The 23,468-nt window shown below is 45.9% G+C and overlaps 1 protein-coding gene across 6 annotated transcripts in view; it reads left to right on the plus strand.

The window, feature by feature from the left end:
• The window catches only part of Arhgef3 (Rho guanine nucleotide exchange factor (GEF) 3), a 289,456-nt gene that overhangs the window by 104,028 nt on the left and 161,960 nt on the right, over positions 1–23,468 (plus strand). The window contains exon 1 of one of the 6 annotated variants that reach the window (NM_027871.2): positions 19,522–19,665. The exons of the other annotated variants lie outside the window; for them this stretch is intronic. Within the exon in view, the coding sequence (NP_082147.1) occupies positions 19,615–19,665 (51 nt within the window). The 5' untranslated portion in view covers positions 19,522–19,614. Of the gene's footprint in view, positions 1–19,521; positions 19,666–23,468 lie in introns of those variants that run through there. 6 annotated transcript variants of the gene reach the window in all.

Here is a 23,468-nt window from a genome sequence, read left to right on the forward strand (position 1 = left end):
ATTATATGTAAGTACACTGTAGCTGTTTTCACACACACCAGAAGAGGGCATCTGATCTCATTACAGATGGTTGTGAGGCATCATGTGGTTGCTGGGATTTGAACTCATGAACTCATGATCTTCGGAAGAGCAGTCAGTGCTCTTCTTAACTGCTGAGCCACCTCTCCATCCCCCTCTTTATTCTTTATTTTAATAAAATTTAGCCTTCAGTATACCATATCATGGCAGCGATCTTGCTACCCCAAGGAACCAAGGGAAATTTCCCCTCTAAAGAAGAAACTTCCCATTCAGTTTCCTTTCCTCACAGTGTGTCTATTTTTCCTGTTTTCTGCCCATGTCAGAATCTGGGAATGGGAGCTGGCTAAGGCCCTGTCCCTGGCTTTCTTTCCTCCCATCTTCTTTATCACTGTGGTCCATCAATAGATCAGACTGGGAGTCACCACTGCCCTTTAAAGATCTGGACCACACTGCTCATTAAATCATGTCAAACACACAGGGAAAAGCAACTTGTCATGGTGTTTGAATGTCCTTTGCCTCCTTAGCAGCCAAGCAAGAAGCCCATGTACAGAAGGTTCCCTGAACCACTGCCCCATGCTTACATCGGCGATTCAGAAACAGCTAGGCCTAACAGCTCATGCCTATCATCCTAGCACTCGGGAGCCCGAGACAAGAGGATTGCCACAAGAGGCCAGCCTGGCTTAGAATGAGAAGCCTCTCACCCACTCCCATTGCACCCTTCTCTCCCTGAGGGGCAGACAGACCGATCTGGGGACACCTCTATTAGGGCAGGAGCTGCCTTTTGCCATTTAGCTGGAAACATTGCTGCTGAATTTCTTTCACTTGTTTCCTGGATAAGGCACACAGAGCCAGGGTGGACAGGCACGCGTGGGCACCCACATAAGGCCTCCTGTCGATCAAGTGTACATTTGTATTCTGTGCCTCTGGCTCTCCACTACCTCCTAAGTCTTGTGTATACTTCATGTGTATACATGGTACTTTAAGGACTGGTGCCTCGTGGATATTAAGTATCTTTTGCTCCTTTTATTTGTGTTTAGCACACATATTTTACTTACTAGCCATTTACATATACATGGTATATATATTATTTTACTTACTAGCCACTTACATATACATAGTATATAAAGTAGCCTTGTATAAGCGACATGACTACTTTATGTTTGCACCAGGGCCATTTTTAATGGATGAGCTTATGTAAGTGTGGTAATGAAATTCCTCTCTTGCTTGAGTTTTGGGCTCATTGGCATCCACCAGCCAGCTCTCTTGCCATCTAGCTCTGCAGATCTCCCAAGTCCTAGGCCAGCAATTTTTTTGTGCATGATTGTTCCCGCCCACTCGCAGGTGGCTCTGGCAGTGGAACCAGCTGGCTTTGACACTGGCGCAGCAATGTGTACCATTAGTCCCCGACTGCTTGCTTCTCACACAACAGCATAGAAGGAACATTCTGTACGTCAGAAGACTGCTAATGCGCAATGTCCCCAGGCTTGATTGGATCTAACATCCACTCTAACAGTTACGGAAAAAAGGGGAACAGGCTGATATATATTTTTTTAATGGACAGAGAAGGGTTTGTTTAAAAGCATAGCTCTGAGTTAAGAGAAGCACGATGGATGATGTATCAGCTATGATCTTAATTTATGCACGTTCACCTAAACCTTATTGCAGGAGGGATGGGAGCAAACTGTATGACTCAGTACAGGTCTTCAATGACATGTGTGTAACTGATTTTTCCTCTGATGATCATTTTGGGGATTCTAACCCATGCTATGGGCCTATCTGTACAGTGTGCACCCTAACACCAAGCAGCAGCTTTGTCTGGCGCTAAGGTGCACGCACCTACCGTACTCGCCGTAGCAGCAGAGGAGGGAGCATTGAGTGTGGCTTACTGAGAGGAAGGGATCACTTGGTTCCTTCCTAGGGCCTTTAGCATAACTGTCAGTCCAATGTGTGCTGCGTTATCGTCATCTTATTATAAATAGTCACGACGGCAGCGAAGCTGGGGGCCGAGTACAGTGAGCACTCACCAGCCAGAACCCACAGCTGCTAATGTTTGCTTTACTTATTGCCCTTAACTGTGGACTCAGTTTGGTTTTTATTTGCTGACACTTCAAAATAACACAATTGCAGAAACATCAATGCCTAGAATAAGGGTACTGGCCACGTGTCCCTCTGGCCCAGCAAAGTTCCAATGTAGCTGCCTCTCCTGGAAGGTTCCCCATGATCTCTCAGGATTGGCTGGTGCATCCCACGGGAATTTTGTTTCTTAGTTTTTATCTAATCAAGGATTACAGTTTTGTTGTACGGTTTCTTTCTTTCTTTCTTCTTTTTTTTTTTTAAGATTTATTTATTTATTATATGTAAGTACACTGTAGTTGTCTTCAGACACACCAGAAGAGGGTGTCAGATCAAACCAGCCCCTGTTGTACGCTTTCTTAAGTCTATGTTATTCTCAGATAGCCCCTATGCCCTACCCTCTTTATGATCTTTTAGAATGTTTTGAAAAGATCAGACCAGTTGCTTATAGGTGTCATACCAGTCTTATTCCACTGGTAAATACTTCAGTCTTTTGTGTGTCAGTGTGTTGTGTGTGTGTGTGCACATCTACCCTAGGATGCCATTTAACCTGTCTTCCTGTCCTTTAGATTTCTTATGAACTGGTGGTTTAAGATGTAGTTTGCTTCAGGTTTGACCCCCTGGGGGAAGAAACCATCCTTGCTGCTAGTTTCCTATTCACAGGCACAGTGGGCTGCTTATTGATCTGAAGCTATTGTGCTCTGAGCACAGTACTGAGCAGATGCTGGCAGCCAAGGCTCTGTCCCAGGGAAGGTATTCACTGCAGACTCCTTGCATCCATTTTGGTGGAGCTCTAGGCAAAGAACATGTTCTCTACTGTCCCTAGAAAGTGATGGCTTAATAAAAGAACACTCAGCTGTGGGGACCTGGGTCATCATCCTGTGTGTACGTGGTGTGTATGTGGTGGGTACATGATGATGCCAGCTCTGTCTGCCTTGCTTGGCCCGTGGAAGTTCTGATTGGCCAGCTCATCTATCTGGTCTTCACCAGCTAGCTTCTGGTCAGCTCTTAGAAGGGTTCCACTCTTGACCCTTTTATCTTTAGTCGGAGAATCAAATCCAAGTGGGTCTGCCATTTGCCAATCTGGGTAGGCGATCAGTTTCACCAAGACTCATGCTCCCTCCCTGAAATGTCCCAGGATCTTATGGGGATTAGACTAAATAATTGATATCAGTTTGTCACCGGTCTGTGATTAAGTTCTGAACAAGGTGACCCTTTCTTGCCTAGCTTCTCAGGCTGGGATCTCACAGCTATAGGCCATTCCTCTGGGATGTACTGCTGAGGGGTGAATTGCCTGGGAAAGGAACCTGTAGACATGACATCCTTACTACTTCCTAGATTTCTAGTGTAGTAGAACACCTCCCCTCCCCCGAAACTATCTTTCCTCTTTACGTAATAGATGGGAGACAGAATTAACTATTTGCATTCTCTCTCTCTCTCCTCTCTCTTGTGTACTTGTTGTGTGGGGTGTATATCCACACGTGTATATGAGGTCAGATATCAGTCATGGGTGTCATCCTTCAGGAACTGTCCACCTTGCCTTTGGGGGAGCGGGTTGTCATAGGGACTTACTGTGTAGCCAAGGCTGACCTAGAACCTGCTTTATAGAGCAGGCTGGCTTCAAGCTCACAAGGGTTCCCCTGCTTCTGCCCCAAGTCCTGGGTTTAAAGCAATGCCTGGTTCCACCTTGCTTTTTGAGACAGGATCTGTCACTAGTCTGCATTTGGCACATCAGGTTAGGCTAGCTGGCCACCAAGGCCTGGAATATGCCTGTCCCTCTGCTGAGCATCAGAGCTATGTAAGAACACCACACTGCACTGGCTTTTTAAAGTGTATGCCCTAGGGATCTACATATTTACATATGTAGGATATCAAGTCTACATATTTAATGACAAAACCACTAACTAAACAGACCCAGAAGCATCTTAAAGTGTCATTTTTCTTCACTTACAAAATTAGTCTGTATTGTACACGATAACTTGAAATGTAGAAGGCTATAAATTAAAAACTTGTATTAGGAATTTAGGAATTGTAATAGTCAACTTTCTGTCAATATGATAAATATATGAGGTAAGAAACTTTTTAAAAAGGTATGGCTTATACTGATTCACTGTTTGGCTGTGGCTTCTTGCTCCTGATGCTGCAGGCTTGTAGCAGTACAGGGTACCATGGCAGGGCCATGTGGCCAAGGATGCAGCTCGCCTCATGGTGGCCAGGAAGGAAAGAGAGTAACAGGGAGGGGACAGGGTTGCAATGTCCCCCCAAGGACCTGACTTCCTTCCTCTGGGTGCTGGCTCATAGAGTCTCCCACTTCTCAATAGCTTCAGTCTGCGTGCTAAGCCTTCAGCACATAGGCCTTTGGGAATCATTTCAAATAGGAATTGTAGCACGGGTCACAAAGAATATTTAGCATTCTAGTGTCATTTCTGTTGCTGTGATAAAATTGCCAGGCAGGAAGCAGCACAGGGGAGGAAGGGTTTGTTTCAGGTCCTGGTTATAGTTCATAAGGCAGGAGGATGCACTTAGAACACCCTGACACATCGTATTCACTGTCAAAGGTGGAGAGAAATAAGTACATACACACCCACTACTAGGCTCCCTTTCACAGTTCAGGACCCAAGCCTAGAGCATGGTGCTGCCCACAGTGGATGGCACTTCTAATTTAATTAAAGAACAAGACAAACCCCAGGAGACATGCCCATGGGCAGACCTGATCTAGAAAACTTTTCAGTGTGATTTTCATCCCAGGTGATTTGAAAATGTGTCAAATTGACAATGAACACTAACCATGGCACTTGGCTTTAAGAAAGAAAGAAGAAGAAAATGAAGGAGGAGGAGGTGGAGAAGAAGAAGAAGAAGGAGAAGGAGAAGGAGAAGGAGAAGGAGAAGGAGAAGGAGAAGGAGAAGGAGAAGGAGAAGGAGAAGGAGAAGGAGAAGGAGAAGGAGAAGAAGAAGAAGAAGAAGAAGAAGAAGAAGAAGAAGAAGAAGAAGAAGAAGAAGAAGAAGAAGCAGCAGCAGCAGCAGCAGCTCACAAAAGTATTTTTCACTCTGTGGTATATTGTGTCTCATCACAGGACTTGTGTGATTAAAGTCTAATGTATCTTTTTTTCCTTAGGAAAGACTTCTACTAGGCACCAAAAGTTTTTCAGCAATTTCTAAGACTTTGCAGGAAGAGAAGGCTTGAAGTTGAGACTAAAACACCTTTCAAACGTTCAGAAGCAACATTTGCTGCTGAAATATAACAACGGTTCCCCCGCTGTCTGTTCTCCCAGGCTTCCCCCACCCCCATCTTTAAAAAAATATACTCATGGCATTATTTAGAGTGACTAAGAGGCTCAGCATATATGTATCACCAAAATACCTGTCCCCAGTTTGCTTTTCTCTTCCTAACACCTGTGGCTCAGGAAGTGACTTTTCCTGTCCTGTCCTTTGTCATCCTGATGTGGCTCATCAGATCACCTCCACTGAGAACGACCCCTGAACCTCATTTCTTGCTTCAGTAAAAGCCATTCCTTCTACTCATCTGCTTGCACCGAATATCTTAAACTATATTTTGTGTATAATTTTATGTGATTAGCCCCAGACTTCTGTAACTACTAAAAAGTTCCTTTTGCTACTGAACTCAAGGATGGCCTCAGTAGGAGGCAGCACGAAGGGATTCCAAGTATCTCTCTTAATGTTTAGTAATTTGAATAAACAACGGCTCCCAGGATCAGAGCTCACAGTCGTTTGCTGGAAGAAATAGCTCAGTTACTGTGTCTTCCCAAGCTGCCTGCTGTTCCTCAACCTTGACTCTGGAGTTGTTTCTGGAGCCGAATCTCTCTTCTCCAGTTTAGAGGAATGAAGAACATTTCTGCCTGTTTGTGAGTTAGTTGTGTGTACTCATTTGGCTACTGTTGCATACAGTTGCTGGTTCATTTCTTCTGGCCTGATGGGTTGCGGTGCCACGGTGAAGAGCCACCGCAAACAATTCCCTTTCCGCGATTTGTGTGCTAGCACTGGCAATTGGCCCCAGCCATTAAAACTTGGTGTGGGTCTGCTATGTAGTTCTATTAAAATATTTGTCCCGTGAGGGAGGTATGATCTGTGACAGGTAGGGGGGTGCACAGGTGCCCAAGAGGACTCCGTTACTGCTGGTGAGCTCACTGAGCTGATGACCCAGTGTCAGGAACGTAGTCATGCCTGCATCGAGATAGTCATTCTGGTTAATCAGGGACAACCCTGACTGAAAGGGCTGATGCAGGAAGGCAGGGTGGCCTTGAACTTCTGATCCTTCCACCTTCCCAGCGCTGGGATCATAGCTGTGCACTGCCACGCTGTTTTGGGTAGTACTGGGAATCAAACCTAGGGCTTTATGCATGCTAGACAGGCAAATTGCTGTAACATCTAAACAAGGTTTTTCTCCAGTAACAGTTGTCTGTCCCACTGACTAAAGGAGATCATTCAGAAGTCCCGAGGCTCTCAGGAGCATCCAGAATCATGAGATTTAAGGATATACAGGTCTAGTTCAGTTTTTAGCTGTTAGAAGACAGCACTTATTGCTGAGACTGTAGGAACAAGGCAATATGAAACAGAGAGAGATGGTCTTAAGCCCCTGCATGTCTTTTTGCTGGGTTTTCAAAATGCTCTCCATAGAGCTGGAGAAACACAACCTGGGGCTGGTTAGAGATGCAGAGTCTGAGGCCCTGCCCTGCCCAGATCAGTGCCTGCATTTTACAGAAGTCTAGCTTCCCCAGAGCAGGGGTTACATTCTTTCTAGTATATGGGGAATAGCCTTTTGATGACCCTGAGGGGTTTAGCCCGTGCTGTGCTGGGCAGCAAAGCTACCTCACCTGAGCTTGGGACTCTTGAGTCAGACAGCAGTTTGTGGCAAAGGAGGAAGGAAGCCCACACCACCCTCTCACTGGGCCACATGTGGTCTCTGGCATTTCCTACCTGGGTTGCCTTATTGAAGGGTTCCTGCCTGTCCACAGTCCTGCCTTTTTCTCATCATGAGCAGAGAATTTGGCCTCTCTGGGGGTTTACATATCACTTCATCCCCTGCCACTTCTGGGTGTGTGTTTTAGAGGTTTTTGTTTTATTTTGTTTTGTTTTGTTTTGTTTTGTTTTGTTTTGTTTGTTTTTTGGTTTTTTCGAGACAGGGTTTCTCTGTGTAGCCCTGGCTGTCCTGGCACTCACTTTGTAGACCAGGCTGGCCTCGATCTCAGAAATCCTCCTGCCTCTGCCTCCCAAATGCTGGGATTAAAGGTGTGCGTCACCACCGCCCAGCTGTTTTAGAGTTTCTATTGCTGTGAAAAGACACCATGACCACAGGAACTCTTAGAAAGGAAAAGATTTAATTAGGGCTGGCTTGCAGTTCAGAGGTTTAGTCTATTATGGTCATGGTGGGAAGCATGGCGGCACACAGGCAGACGTGGTGCTGGAGAAGGAGCTGAGAGTTTTGTATCTTGATTCACAGGCAGCAGGAAGTAGGTGTGATATACCTCCTCCAACAAGGCCACACCTCCTACTAGTACCACTCCCTGTGGATCTGTGGGGGCCATTTTTATTTAAACCACCACAATGTGTTTTGGGGTGTTGTTTTCAGGTGCATACCAAACCCCATGGTGTCGTCGCTCATCACACATTTTGGTGTGATTTAGGCAGAGGGTAAGCAGAGCTCACGGGGAGCCTTGGACACACTGCAGATTGATGATACAGCTCACTGTTGGCAGGAATTATATTTTGTAAAATTCCTACCCTCGCTCCCTACCCTCTCCTACCCCAGTCATTATTCTGGTACAGAATTAGCTGCTCTGGGCTTCAAAGTGGGAAGTAATGGGGGGAAACATGGTGCCTAAAGGACATGGAGAAGGCATGGCAGAGCCCATGTCCAAGCTTAAGCAACTACACAGAGGCTGCTGTTAACAAGTTCTGTGGCAATGGACCAGGAACTCAACCTCTCTGAACCTTAGTGTCCTCAAGTCCGAGCCTTGGAGGTTGCCATAGTGATGAGGCAGCCAAGCTGTCCACGTAGTGCCTGCTATGCAGAAGTCATTCTGGACAAGGAGACCTATTAAGGGTCTGTGAAACAATTCCCCAGCATATATTAGCTGACTCTGTTCTGTCTTTTGTACTGTTCTATGACTTGGCTTGCACACTCAGAATGCCTACATGTCAGACTAACTGAATGGTCTTTGGTGAATGCTTAACATCACCGAGGCTTGCATTTTCTTTTGTAAAATTCATCTCATAACTGTATGTGATTCAAGGGGCTATTGAGAGGACCTCTGTGAACGTGCATACAGCTGTGCGCAGTGTGAGGAGGAGAGGTCGCTTTGTTTCCCTTCATGGTGACAGGAAATCCAGGTCTTCCATAGTGGGGGATTCTCCCAAGCCTGTAGCTCACGTGGGGCAGTCCAGATATTAGGGTCTGTGTTAGGTATCCCCAGCACTGTACCTGCCAATGGTAGGAAATTGCAACACTAGCTTTCCCAAGATGCCTGTTCTTGGGGTTCCCTTCTCAGACCCACCCCTTTTTGAGACAGGGTCTCATGTATCAAGCTTGCTTCAAATTCACTCTGTAGCTAAAGTTGACTTTCAACTTCTGATCCTCCAGCCTGTACTTCTGGAGTGGTGGGATTACAGACATGTACTGTCACACCCAGTTATGTGGTACTGAGGACTAATTGAACCTAGGGGCCTAGTGCATGCTGGGCAAGCAGACAGAACCAGATCCTGGCTCCAACAAATTCTTATATTAAGTTAAAGAGGATGATAATAAAACCATGATTACTACATTATATAATATTATATATTATGTTTAATGGATAAATATCTTGCTACATATGATCATATATGTGTATGTGTGTGTACATACGCTAACACTAGCAATGTCTATTTGTACAGATTCATATTCCTGTTAGAAACAGCCCAACCATTGTTGCTGCTCATAATGATTTTTTTCTTTCCTCTTCCTCCTCCTTTCTGCCTCCTCCTCTTCCTCTTCTTTTAAAAACGAGGTCTCTCTATGTAGCTCTGGCTGTTCCTGGAACTCACTATGTTAGCCAGGCTGGCCTCAAATGCAGAGATCCATCTGCCTTGTGACCTGAGTGCTGGGATTCAAGGCATGCTTGGCCTTATAATGACTTTTTATTGTGGCAAATCAGCCCCTATATTCACCAGACAGGTTGTTCTGTTGGCTTGTTGGCTGTTGAGATTTCCCTTCTAGAAAGAGCTGGTGGGGAGGGTCCAGTGACCCTGAGATTCCATTTGCTCCTTCTAGCCATTTGTATGCAGTTCTGCCCTAACCAGTTCTGCCTAACCTACCTTCAGTAGGTTGATGCGGTCGGAAGTCTTCTATGTGGTATTGGCATATATAGGAGGTAGTTAACTGAAGGGACATTGATCTTGTGGTTATGGGAAGCTGTCACCTGTGCTGAATAAAGACTTTGCAGTGCAGCTGCTTTCAGGTCACCCATGTAATTAGAGGGAACTCCTTATCCTTGCTTTAAGACCCTAGTACCTCCTTGTCTCCCCAGTTGAACTCTGGTGGAATCCTACTTTGCTTTGCTATTGGCACTTTGTAAGGAGAGATAGACAGTGTTACACCTCCCCAGGGAAGGAATTCTTGAAATACAACATCACAGAGGGTCATGGTGGGCTCCCTTCCCACAGCCCCCAGATGTCTGTTCAGCACGGGAGATCTTTTGTGTCCAAACTACACTGTTAGGAAAGCAGCAAGCAGCTTTTGCTCTTAAAGATGACATGAGCCTGAGGTGGGTCTTTGGGAGTTTTGGCAGGTGTGACTGTCATCAAGAAGCACGTGACTCCTGGTCTTCTCCATAAATCACCCACTTCAGAGCTCTGTGTAGCTCCCCATCCCCAGAGGGACAGCTGTGCTGCTGGCGGGAGGACCTTGCCTGGCTCCTTCTGCAGGGAAAGGGAGCCAGGAGACTGAAAAGGGACTTCTTTTCTTTTTTAAATCATGAATACAGTTTTTAGATGACACACTTATGCCTGTAGAATTAAAGATATAGAGGAGATGACTACCAACCCTACCAGCATTAGACCAGTATTGTACAGCCATGACCTTGTCCTTGTCCTTGACAAAGTTAGTTTCTACCTGATTGTACAGCCATTCTGGACCACCCCAGCTGGTTTGTTTCCTCCAGGGAGAGGTGGAATCTCTACCTTGATCCCAATTCTCTGTACCCCAGTCTTTTCTTGTTCCCTTCTGCAGGTCCTCTGACTAACTGGTTCCCTCAATGAGCTGGGCTGTCACTGTCCCTCACTCTCTTGTCTTGACTCCTCTTTTCACCCTAGCAGTTCTCAGCCCTGGCACAGTCCTTGAAGGCATTTATTTCCCCTGGGGAGGGCCTGAAGATTGCTCCTGGCTTCTTCAGGCTTCAGAATTCTTCAAGAACATTGAAAGTGTTGTTTGCCGGTTTGCATCCCATCTGGCTGGCTGTGAATTCTTCTGAGGTGTTCATGCACACCCACCCTTGGAGCCTGTTTCTCTTGACTGGGGAAAGTGAGCCCCATCTCTACCCAAATCAGGATACAGTTCTTCCCTGGGAGGCATGTGGGTGCTAGACTGAATGCCGGCAGGGGTGGAAGGTGTCAGTGTGTGTGTGTGTCTGTGTGTGTGTGTGTCTGTGTGTGTGTGTGTCTGTGTGCAAGAGGAGGCTGCGATCTGGAGTACCAGGTTCAAAGTTCCACCAGCTGTGACACAATTGGTCCTCGTTCACCTGGTGTCTGTGGGAGCACTGTGGTGAGAAGCACCATGATGCAAATCCACGTTAAGTTTTTGTTCATCTCTGGCAAGCCTAGCTCTTGGGACAACTCCTTTAACCTTTCTGAGCCTAGAGAGTGTCAGTAACCTCTATGAAATCACTGAGTAGCCTGGAATCAAGGGAACTTCGCCTGCCGTCTGGCGAGTAGAAGGTCCCCAGGCAGTGGTGTTTGCTACTGTCATCTGAAATGAATTAATCACAGGATGTGGTAAGTTCTGCAAAGGAAATCAACAGGTATCTTGACAGGGAACTAAGAGCTGGGGTGGGGAGCAAAGTCCTTTGGACAGCCTGGTCTGTCTGTTGGTCGGTCGGGGCCTCCCATGAGTTGATGTTACACAGTGAGGATGCTGCCTGCTCTGTGACGAGCTGGGGTGGAGTTTCCTGAAGAGGAATAGCAGGTGCACAGACCCGGAGACAGGAAGGAGCCTGATGAGAAACAGGCCGTGTGACCTCAGATTGGGGGCTGGGGCTGGGGGTGGGGGTGGGGAAGGAAGGCAGAAGAAGATAAAGTCCAGGAGGAATCAGAGACCAACCGATACAGGGCATAAGGTCAGGAGGCAGTGTAAGTGTGAGAGAAGCCATTCCATACTGGAGCTCAGAGCTACTCTGTGCTCTTAACTTCGGGACTGCCTCACAGAACTGTGTTCAGGAACTAGCCCCTTAGCAAGAGATGTAGTTCTGTTAAATAGAAAGTGAATTCACGGTTGGTCGCTCGCTCGCTCGCTCGCTCACAGAGACTGGGAAGGATCAGGAAATCAGGAACAGCCCCAGATAACACCACTAACAATTGTCCTAAGGACACCTGTCTCTGGGTGGGGAAGATGTCACTTTTATAACCCCGGCCCTGACAATAAAACATAGCTTCCAATCTGCCCTCACAACCCCTGCTAACGATGATCCCCTATGACCCCCACACAACTAGCCCTGCAGTGTCCTGGCTGCCCCGCCTCCCAGCTCCTGACCTAGGCCTCCGATGGCAGTACCTAATTGGCTGAGCCTGGCTAGTACTCCGGTGCTCTGGCTTCAAGGAAGGCTGGGAAATGAGTGGGCAGTGTTTGTCTTCTTTAGTAGGACTTGGGCTCTGGTTTCTGAGCTGGGGGCTCCCCAGGCCCAGGAAGGGAGTTCAACTATAGGGCAACCCCACACACGCTTGGCTGTTAGAGATGTCCCAGGCCTCGCCGGTCAGCCTGGAAACACGTGTTCTCTTGAGTGTGCACTTAGTGTGTGGCGGGGCTCTGAGAAGAGTTTTGGCTGCTTTCTTCCTGGCCGATGATAATTTAAAAAACAGCCCTGACTCTGGAGGCAACCATTTCTCTCTGGTATGAGAGGTCAGGCTCCGTGTTTTTAAAAATCCGTTCACTGCGTGCAGGTGTATAGTGTTTGGGTAACTTGTTTCCCTGTGTTTATCACAGATCTGCATTCCTCATGGAATGCCCTGGCTATTGTCAGCCCTCATAATTGGTTCGTGTTCCAGCCGCTCCAGCCGCAGCATGGGCTGTATTGTCTATTTGCAGTTCTTCAGCAGAGTTTATTGTTTATGTATGTGGTCTCCAGGAAGCTGCATTCGGAAATCTCTGCCTCACCAGGAAGTCTCTCTTAAAGAGGCAGCGTCCTGGGAGAGGCCTATGTGGGAGCAGGTGCTAGGCCTCCAGTAAGGACGGCATTATCCCTTGTGTAGACACTTAGACCTCTCCCCAGCATCCGGCTGGTGTGCTGTTTCCCAGTATTGGTGACTCCTTTACAATTCTGATTTAAGGAGGTGAAAGTAGCAATTTTTATTCTTCAGATGCACCCAATCACACATTTTAAAAAGGAGAAAAGTACTTTACTGTTAGACTATCAGGGTGCTGTGCATCATGGAGACAGAGTGCATCTTAATATCTTGGTATTTTCTTGAGGATGTTTTTGTAGAATTCTTGAACTCTTCAGATGGACACAGTGATGAATAAATATGGGTGCCCAAAAGGTCGAGGCAGGAGAATTCCAAGTGCAAAGCCATGCTGGGCTATCACATTAGACCCCACCACAAACAAGCAGATCAGAATCAAACAGAATTTAAAAGAGGATACATTTTCTTCACTTTGAAAAGAAGTAAAAATATTTTTTTTTAAAAGTAACAGAAATATTTAAACCTATACAAAAATAGAATGTGAGGACCCCTGGTGTCCTTACACGGTTTGCTCTGCCTTCACACACGTCAGTCAGTGTCCTGTAGGACTTCCCACACGTTGTTGAGAAAGGAAGGCACCATTACATGTGTTCTACACATGAGAAAACTCAGGTTGCAGAAGTGAAGTGTCTTACCAAGCAGTACCGGGCCCAGCCCATCACATCTTACTGCTTTTCCTAGCCCTGGCAGGCGGCTGTAGCTAAAGTTACTATAGGGAGGGAGGGGCTGAGGAGATGGCTCAGTGGGTAAAGGCGAGGGAGCCTGACTGCCCCGGTTTCGTACACAGAACCCACATTATGGAGGAAGGAGAGAAGTGATTGCCCTATGTGGGTCAAGGAACACACACACATGAAAGAAATGCCCTGATTGTTTTAAGTATACCTGAAAAAACGGAGGAGAAACTTTGTAGTAAAAATGACTTTTGCTTTGTTACATAGTTTGACCCAGAACATTAAAACGTAAAGTTGTTTTTCTGACCTAAGCAAATTTCTTCTTAAAAATCCTCCTGGTTATTATTATTCAGTAGAAGCTTCAAAAATGCCATCCTCACCCCCACGTTCGGCCTTTCCACTCGTAACTTGATTTGGCAGTAGACTGACAAATAGTAAGTGCCATTTCCAAGTAAGGAAGTTCTCTGGCTGATAGAGATCAGCTCCATTCGTGTAAACCTTTTCTCTTCCAAAGAACCGAGCGGAGGTCAGTAACCCGCAAGGGGTTCACTTTTAACGGCGAGGCTAACCAAGAGGACTTGACAGGCCTTGGAAGAGCTGCATGGAGGAGGCTCGTGTTCGAAGATAGAAATCAAAAGGGCCGCTTTGCAAAAGCTCCCGCACGGGCAAGACTGTAGAGCAGTTCCCTGGGCATCTGTATTATTTCTAGGTTGCTGCGACCGCATCAGACAAAGACAACTTAAGGCAGGGAAGGTTCTGGTTTTGGTTTACTGTTTCAGTGGGTTCCAGTCCCTCGTGGTAATGATGGTACAGAAGAATCACCCAGGCTGTGGCCGTGGGAGCACGTGATAGAGGCTGTTCCTAGCCTGGTGGACCCGGAAGCAGAGAAACTTGGGGAAGGGGAGGATTGGCTGAGATAGCCCTGAAGCCCCACCCCTCCGCTAGTGGTCTCCTTCCTTGGTCTAGGTTCCGCAACCTCCTAAAATAGATCCGTGCCCAAACCATGAGCCTCTGGGGGATATTTCAGACTCAAGCCACAACAGTATCAATTGCCAAATAATGCGAGGAATTTGGTTATAAAGGTTCCGATTTGTTTAGAGAGAGAAAAAGTACAGCATACAAATAATAGCTCAGAGCAAAACTGGCAAGATAAGCCCAGAAGACTAGGCAGGTTAGCCATCTGTAAGGATCCCGTGTCAAGGCACCATTTATTTTTAGTTCTTGGGTTGAAACTGTAGATGAAGAGTTTCTTATTTATTTGTTCTTGACCTTGGGCAGCCAGGTCTGTTCCCACGTGCTTTCCATTTATTTTGTAATCTTGTTGGGCTGGGGCACTGAGCAGGGCTTGGTCTGAATCTCTACAGTTAAGTCACCTATATCCAGTTTTTGGGTGGCATCTAGAGGCCTGCCCTCCCCTCCCCCATAACTCATAGTAAATCAAGGGGTATAGCTGCCCAAGTTGTGTTTGCAGCAGTAAAAAGTAGATCGAGAGACATTCAGTGAAAGGAGCTGACCACAAGTAAACACCCAGGCTCGGCATCCTCCGACGTCCTTAATTCTCACTGGCTCGATGTGGTGATGCCCCTCTGCCAGGATGACCCCATCACAGACACTTGTGGTTCCTCCCTCCAACCATGGCATAAAAACTTGGTTTCCTCTTCTTGTACCCGAATTTGGCAACCATCTCAGAAATCTAAGGCCTGTTACTTTTCCAATGTTAGGTGTTGGTTAAATCAATGGTAATCATTTTACATTTCGGTCATTACTAGCATCCCATTTCTGCACTGATCACTTTATGTCCCCTTCTGTAACTCATCAGGCAGAATTGTGGGAACTTCTGTGTAACTTCAGGTGCACAGGGACATCCCAAGGCTGTCTTCTGATGCTTTAGATTCTGTGGTGTCTTTAGTGTCTCATACACAAAGGAAGAGATTACAGAATGCAATGAATTTCAAATGGAAGAAACACTATAATTTGCTAAGTTTCTTTTCTTGTCACCTCTCTTCCTTCTTCCCCCTCACCCTCTTCCTGCTCCTCCACTCCATCAGAGTCTCGTTCAGGAGACCATGCTGTCCTAAAATGTAAGATACCTCCGCCCCAGAGTGCTGCTGTAACAGACATGTGTCACCACATATAGTATTTGCTACCTTTTTTGTTTATTTATTATCATCTCTCTCTCTCTCTCTCTCTGTGTGTGTGTGTGTGTGTGTGTGTGTGTAGGCATATGTATGTGAAAGTCAGAGGACACTTTCAGAAATCTGTTCTCAGCTTTCATTTTGGTGAGGCAGAGCCTCTTTCATTGTCTCTAGTGTTCTGTGTACTCCAGGCTGGTTGACCCTCAAATTTCTGGGCAATTCTCCTGTTTCTACCTCCGGTCTCTCAGTAAGAGTGCTAGGATTTAAGATCTCAGTCACCACACACATTTTTCACATGGGTTCTGGGGATCAAATTTGGGTCATCAGGTTTTGGCCACAAGTGGTTTTACCCACTAAGCCATCTCACCAGCCCATTTTTTCATTTCTAGTAAAGATAGAATTTTACTGAAACGTGACCAATATCTTATGCAAATGAAGTTCTCACAGCCCCAGTAAATCTATTGCTTGTGATACCTTTGGAGGAGGCTGCCTGGATGGAGCCTCTCATCAGGAGATGCTGGCAGCTGCATAGATGAGCCACACAAGAGAAGCAGCCTTTGTCCCCACGATACCAAGAAGTGTGGTGGTAGGGTCTCAGCTAGAAGTCTAGTTATTGAACAGGCGTGGGAACACAGCCACCAGTGTCTACACAGAAAGTGCCTCGTGGTAGTTTCCCATGTTGAAACAAATGAATCACCACCTCAAGGTGAAGGAAAATAGCAAACCACAGGAGCCTGGGCCTCCACAGCTTCCTGGTTTTATTTTCTAAATTTCTCTCTAATCTGTTAGGATTTATCTTGAACCACTGTAAAGTGGGGCTTTGAAAGGAGGATGTCTTTCCCCAGGAGGCAGTGAAAGGTTCTGTTGTCGACATTCCTTGTCTTTCCAGTGTTTTTGGTTCAAGGAGTCAGATTTCTGAATATTAAAGAAGTAGTTTTCTAGATGGCTCTTGGATGGTAAGGGGTAAAGGGGCAGGAAGTGTGTGTGTATGTGTGTATATATGTGTGTGGTGTGTGTGAGTGTATATATGTTTGAGTATGTGTGTGTGTGTGTGTGTGTGTATGTGTGTGCTGTAGGTGTTCTAAACCTGACTGATCTGTACCACCTAGGCCCTGTGCTAATGGAAAGCTCACATTACCTTTCTGAGTTTTAGATTCTTTTGTTGTTGTTGTTTAAAAAACTTCAGAGTAGAATATCATAATAAAATTAAGACCGTCTTAACAGAGTTGTGAGGATCATATAAACAAAGAAATACATGGTCAGGGCTCATGTTCACATATCAACAATCGGCAGTCACAGTGTAATGTCGCAGTAATCATGGTTCAGAATGCATTAACATCCTCCACAAGGACACTGTTACCATGAGCCAAGTGTCCAGCACTGGCGGTGGTGAGAATGGACAACGGTAAAGGAACATTCCAAGCTCGTCTTTCATGTTTGCATAGCGCCCAATGTTGTGGGCTGATGGAGTGGTACAGAAGTGCTCTCCAGCAAGACGCTGAAGATGCATCATGGCGTGGGAAGATGCCCTCCCTGGTTGTCAAGGAAAAGGCCTGTGCTCTTGCAGTTCACCAATGTCGTTGTCCTGTTTTTAGAAAAGAAAGGGGCGGAGGCAAAGACCTTGATACACCCAGAAGCTCAGGGGTGTCTCAGTACCAGGAAAATTCCAGAAGTGTTGCCCTTTGAACGTTCCATACAGATGGCCCTTGGGATCTCTCTTTCTCTCTCTTGAATAAAAGATCTGGAATTTTAGGCTTTAAAAAAGTAACCTAGAATATCTGATCAGCTTGAGCTGGCAGCCTCTTGGGTTCCCCAGAGCAGAAACTGAGTGGAGAAACCTCTTCAGCAGGCGGAGCCCACTGGCCTTTGTCTTCGGTATTCTCCCCTCCCCTATCCCAAAGGCACTAGTGTTGAGTCCAAGTCTCCCTCTGACTTTAACCCCACTACCTCTGCCAAAGGGGGTTGTGGCAGAGCCCTTGGAAAGATGAATTTTGCTTTTTTACCTTCTGCTTGGCTGTGTTGCAATGATATACTACTTGTAAAAATTGAAAAACATACCAGAATCCCTGTAGCCCCCAGAGCAAAAACTCTAGTTTCTTTATGAACTCATGTGCTGCAGCTCAAAATGAATGTCACAGGGCAGTGGCTTCTCCTCGCCATTTTCCTCTCTGTCTTCACAGACCCTTTTGTTCCTGGAGTTCTTACTCCTGTCAGAGCGGTAACAGCTGCAGAGGAAATGGCTGTGCACTGGCCTTTCTGTGCCCCTGTCCCTGCCAGGGCATCTTTAGGCTTCCTTCTCTCCCTACTTCCTTCCTTTTCGACCGCTACCTGCTTTAGGGCGTAGTCAGGTTCACCTGTTCCTAGAAATGCTGTAGCCGCTGCTTTTGGTCCCCTTCCTCTTCTCCACTCTCAGTAGCTGGAAAATTGATTGAGTCAGCCTAGGTTAGTTGCTGTGAGTGGTTCATCCCTCCACAGAAATGAGCCAAACCAGAGTGTGCTCTGTCAGCTCACATTTCCCTGGGATGTCCACCAGGGTAAGGCTGGTCTTGGTGATTGGAGCTTTTGGAAGTGGCTTTGTCCCAGGCTTAAAGAATGTCCCAGGGGTTCTCAGAGGGTTAACATTCATTCTTTGGCTGGGCTGCCACATGCAAAGGTTGTTGAGGGGCCTGTGCAAATGTGGGGTTCTTTCTGAGTGGATTTTGAGCAAAAATCCTTCTTGTGAGGTGTTAGGCTTGGGGAAGAAGGACCCCAAGGACCCTGCGACACCACCATTTGGTGTGACCTGGGTGCCGGCCCCGAGGTGACTCATTCTTGTCTTTCAGACAGGAGTGCTTTAGAGTGATATCACTCCCTTCTTTCTTCAAACAAGTGCAACCGCTCATCCTCTGAAGTAAGAAGAACCTGTCAGAGTTGCCTCTGGGCACAGCCAAGTTAAGCACTTTGGGGTCCCACACTTCCTTGCTATGGCCTGATTTTTCTGGTTTTTCTTTTTCTTTTTTGTCCTGCACACCCTTCCTAGATGCCTGGGTTCCTGTCTCTGAGAGCTCTTCGAAAACTTTGTCCAAGTGAAAATTATTTTGGGAGGCTCAGTTAATGTGTGTGTCTGTCTGTCTGTCTGTCTGTCTGTTGAATATACATTTTCCTGGCAGTATGGATGGTGCTAGCCTTTCTCATAGTCCCTGAAGTTAGATGAGTGTCTTGTCCAAATGAACCAGCTCTCTATGCTGGTCCTCTGACCTTGCTCTCTATGCTGGTCCTCTGACCTTATGCTAGGGTGAGAAAGATGAGCACTTGTTGAAACCTGTGCATTTGAGAGACAGTAAAGCTTGTTTTACATCTTTGAAGCTAAATATTATATTTACAAGATCTTTATGAATAAATTCTGCCCTGTTGGGGACTTTAAAAAAAAAAACTTGAAAACTTCACAGGAGCTAGGTCTCCTTGGGCTTGAGACCAATAGCCCTGTATAGAGAGTGACGGAGACGGTTTACTGTGGTCTTCCAGAACACTGTAGGTCGCAGTGATACTGTCTACATTACCTAAGGGAGTATAGATCTTGTAAAAAGCAGGGAACTGGGTGTGCATCCCACTGAGACCGCCAGTTCATGAAATGAGAAATGCTAGCGCCGAGTTAACCATAAGAAGAGCAGGAAGAAAAACCAAAAGGAAGGTTTCCATCAGTAGCTATTTTTAAAAGGCATTGGAGGGAAGATGCCAGATTCACTCAAGTAAAAAGAAAGCAGCGGATGGGTGTGTGGTTACTCTTAAATTGTAGTTTTGTATGTGCTCTGTGTCTCAGGCAGGACTTAAAGTTCAAAGGAGACCTTTGATTTCTTTGTACCCAAAGCTGGCCTTCCCGTATCCCTCCTAGTGACACTTCCTCATCTCTCTATTTCACTCAAGTGTTTAAATACATAGAGTTCCACATGGGAGGCAGAACAGCCTAAGGGCTGCTGGGACATCTCACATGTCTCGAGGTAGGGACCCAGTAAGCACAACTTGCTTCTAAATGACTGGAGATGGGTCTGTTTTTGAATGCCAAAGCCAAGAGTGCTCCGAAAGAGCAGCTATAACCGGCAAGGAAACTACCAGGCAGAGGGAGCCCTGGGCTGGAGTGCTTAGCTTCTGACACTTGTAACAGATGGCCCCTGTCACTTCCTGTCATGCAACTTAAGTGGCGGGGAGGAGTTCCCTCAGGGAAACCATGCTCACACAGCTCCGAGCCTCCTGTCCACCAGGCTCTGCTGCACTTAGCAGCCAGGGAATTGGGGTGGATGAGGTCGGAGCGCCCCATGGTGTGGTGCTGTTTTTTTCTCCGTGCACAGGTAAGTTCCTTGTTCCGGAGCAGGGGATGGGCGCTCTCAGCTCTCACCCAAGCCTCCATTGGGAGTCAGAATCTGAGGTGTGGGAGGATGTGGAGGTCTTGGCATTACCCGAGGTGATAGGCAGTGAGCTGCTATTAAAAAGCAACAAACAAACAACAACAAAAACCCTGGATGATGGAGCCGGGTTCCTGTCTCTCTTTAGACTTGAATTAAAAAGTTGTGTGCGGTAATTAGGACAGCAGCCTGGTGTGTGTGTGTGTGTGTGTGTGTGTGTGTGCACATGTGCCTGTGCACACACACTAGGTAGCATTGCATCACTGCCATCACCTCCCAAGCAGCTATGATTGGAGGAAAGTCAGTGGAGAGCTGGTCACCCTCTGTTCTATGATGCTAACATTTTGATTTTTACAAGAGACCCACATCAACTAATGGGAAGATGGGGAGAGAAAGATGCACCTACTCTCTCTCTCTTCTGGTAGTTATATCTCTAGGTGGGCTCCCTTGGTCATCTTCTCCTCTCTGGATTGGAGAATGGCTAAACTCAGTTTGGAAGCTCATTAGGTTTGGAGCCACTCTTGTAGGATTCCCTAAGGTAACTCTGGTGTTTCAATGGTGCTCATCACTGGACAGATGAAGCCGGACCGGCGCACTCCAGGTTCTCCCTCAGTATGCTGGAACGCAGCTCAGGTTGTTTGGGAGTGAGCTGCAGGAAACAATTTGTTTCTCGGTTGAAGGATGGTTAAGAGTCCCGAAGCTTCCTCTCCCATGCCGTTTGATGATTTGTTTGGGGTATGTGTAGACATTTTAGAGGAGCCAAAACTTCCTTTAAAGGAAAACCCCTCATTTGTTCCAGCCTCACCGCTCACCAGAATGACTGATAATTGCAATCCTGGTAGATAGAAGCTAGCATTCTGTGTTCTGTCTGGACAGTGTGTACATGTGTGTATGTTTGTGTGTATCTGTGCTTGCATGTGTGTTTACATGCGCATTTGCATATATGTATGTGTGTGTCTCTGTGTATATATATATATATATATGTGTGTGTGTGTGTGTGTGTCTGTGTCTCTGTGAGTATGCATGTATGTGTATATATGTGTGTGTATATATATGTATATCTGTTTTTGTGTATGTGCGTGTGTGTCACTATGTGTGTGCGTGTATGTGTCTCTGCATGTGTATATGTATGTGTGTGTGTGTGTGTGTGTGGTCAACATCAGGTGTCTTCCTTAATCACTAACTTCTTTTTCAAAGTTTGTATTCATTATTACTGTGTGTGTGTAAGCAGCATGCATGAAGGCATGCTTGCACAGCTCACATGTGGAGGTAGAACGACAACTCTATGGAGCTGATGCTATTTCTTTGTTGACTCTGGGGATCAAAGTCAGGTCACCAGGCTTGCCTTTCATTTTATCCTGAGCCATCTCACGAACCCCCACCAACCATATCTCTTTTGAGACATGGTCACTCACTGACCTGGAGCTGGCCAGTTTGAGTACAGTGATTGGCCAGCAAACCCCAAAGATTCTCCAGTCCCTGCGACTCATCTCTGTGACTACACCAGGATTTATGAGGGTTGATGGGGATTCAAACTCAGGCCCATATCTCAAACAGCCTTACTGCCTGAGTCATCTTCCTGTGATTTTGACTGCTCTAAGGATTTGGCAAGTTGAGTCAAACAGGGTTTCTCTTCTTGTTACTGACTTGTTTCAGACAACATCCTCAGGGTTGATCAATGATCTAACCTGTGTCAGAATTTTCTCCCTGGAGGCTGAGTAGTGTTCTGTTTGTGTATGTGTACATTTTGTGCACCCGCTCATCCCTCACTGAGCCCTGGCTCACTTTCAGGCTTTAGCATTGTGAATGGTGCTATCACAAATGTGAATGTACAAATAGACCTTTGAAACCCTCCTTTCACTTTCTCAGGGTCTGTACCCCAAAGTAGAATTGCTGGATTGTAATTACGTCGTAGTCCCATGGCATCTGTGATTTTCTCCATCTTGCCTGAAGCACACGAGGATCCCAGGCTCTCAACATCCTTGACAACACTTACTATTTTCTGTTTTTATTTTTGTTATGTGTTTCGTTTTGTGTTCATCTAATGCTGGTGACATGGATGTTTTCATATTTATTGTTGATCATTTGTGCATCTGCAGAGAAACAGCTCAAGATTGGTGCCTATTTTTGAATCAGGGTGTTTGATCTTTGTTGTTGAATTTAGGAATTCTTTCTGTATTTGGATATTTATCCCTTATTATATATATATGATGTATTGATATTTTCTCCCCCATTGTAGTTTCCTTTTAACTCTACTGATATTATATAAACATGTATTTTTAATCCTGTCATGTGACTTGGGTAATTTCATTCTCCTCCAGCTCACGACACCAGCTACTTGCTTGCTTAATGAAGAATAATTTTTGAGCCTTTGGGGTGCGGGAATTGACATTTAAAGGTGTTACATATAAACGACATTAACACAATGATATTAACGTAGAACAAACAATAGCACTTACGTTACTAGCTTATGAAGCTGCTATAGCCCTGGAAGGATTAGCTACTGTTTTACCATTTTGCAGATGGTAACACTGAGGCTTAGAAAAGTTGATTTTCCTAAAGTCTGCTTGCTGACAAGAAAAATCAAGTTTCATATGAAGGCAGAGTGGATGCAGAAATGACATCTTTAGCCACTAGGCAGCAGGTGGTAGCTAATACTGGGGCCCTGCTTAGTCTCCTGCCATATACAGTGTCTGAAGGACTTTCTCTTCGGTGCTTTGTCAACTTGTCCATTTTGGTGTTTGGTAGGGTTCGATGACCTGAGGAAGAGCATTCATGACAAGTCACTTTCTCTGCGGCTCTGTTTACTCACCTATCAAATGTCATCTGTTTCCAAACTCATTTCAGCCATGATGTGAATCTCAGGCATGCAGATAGCTATGCTGTATCAAAGTAAAAACTAGTTTGTTTGTTTGTTTAAACTTTTAAATTTTTAAAATTTTTTTGGTTTTTCGAGACAGGGTTTCTCTGTGTAGCCCTGGCTATCCTGGAACTGACTCTGTGGACCAGGCTGGCCTTGAACTCAGAAATCAGCCTGCCTTTGCCTCCCAAGTGCTGATATTAAAGGCAAGCGCCACCACTACCCAGCTAAAAAAAAACTAGTTTTTATGTCTGTCACAGTGTTTTTAAAGCCAGGCAGTGGTGGTGCATGCCTTTAATCTCAGCACTCAGGAGGCAGGGGCAGATAGATCTCTGAGTCAAGGCCTACAAAGTAAAGTTCCAGGACAGACAGGGCAACTTGAAAAACAAACAAACAAACAAACAAGATGTTTTTAGGATATCTACTTGAATCTAAATGTAATGAGCTAGGTGATTTCTTTTGGAAATCTATGGGGCTGGGCAGTGGTGGCACACGCCTTTAATCCCAGCACTTGGGAGACAGAAGCAGGAAGATTTCTGAGTTCTAGGCCAGCCTGGTCTACAAAGTGAGTTCCAGGATAGCTAGGGCTACACAGAGAAACCCTGTCTCGAAAAAAAAGAAGAAATGGAATAAATTTTGATAATTTTGATTATTTTATCTCTGACAGTTTCCAGAAAAGGCTCTGGGGAAGTTTTGGTCATGGATGGGAGGGAGGAAAGGAGAAAGGTTAAGTTAGCACCGTAACTAAGATCTGATCCAAGTAGTTCTGCATCTGTGGAGAGCTGGCAGCCAGTGGGGTTCGGGCACGGACTTTGGAACCAGGCTGGTGTGGGTTTGGGTACCAGCTTTGCCTTACTAGCTGTGTGTTATGATGCCTTTCTGAATCTAA

Source organism: Mus musculus, chromosome 14, assembly GCF_000001635.26.
Source record: "Mus musculus strain C57BL/6J chromosome 14, GRCm38.p6 C57BL/6J".
Classification (NCBI taxonomy): Eukaryota; Metazoa; Chordata; class Mammalia; order Rodentia; family Muridae; genus Mus; species Mus musculus.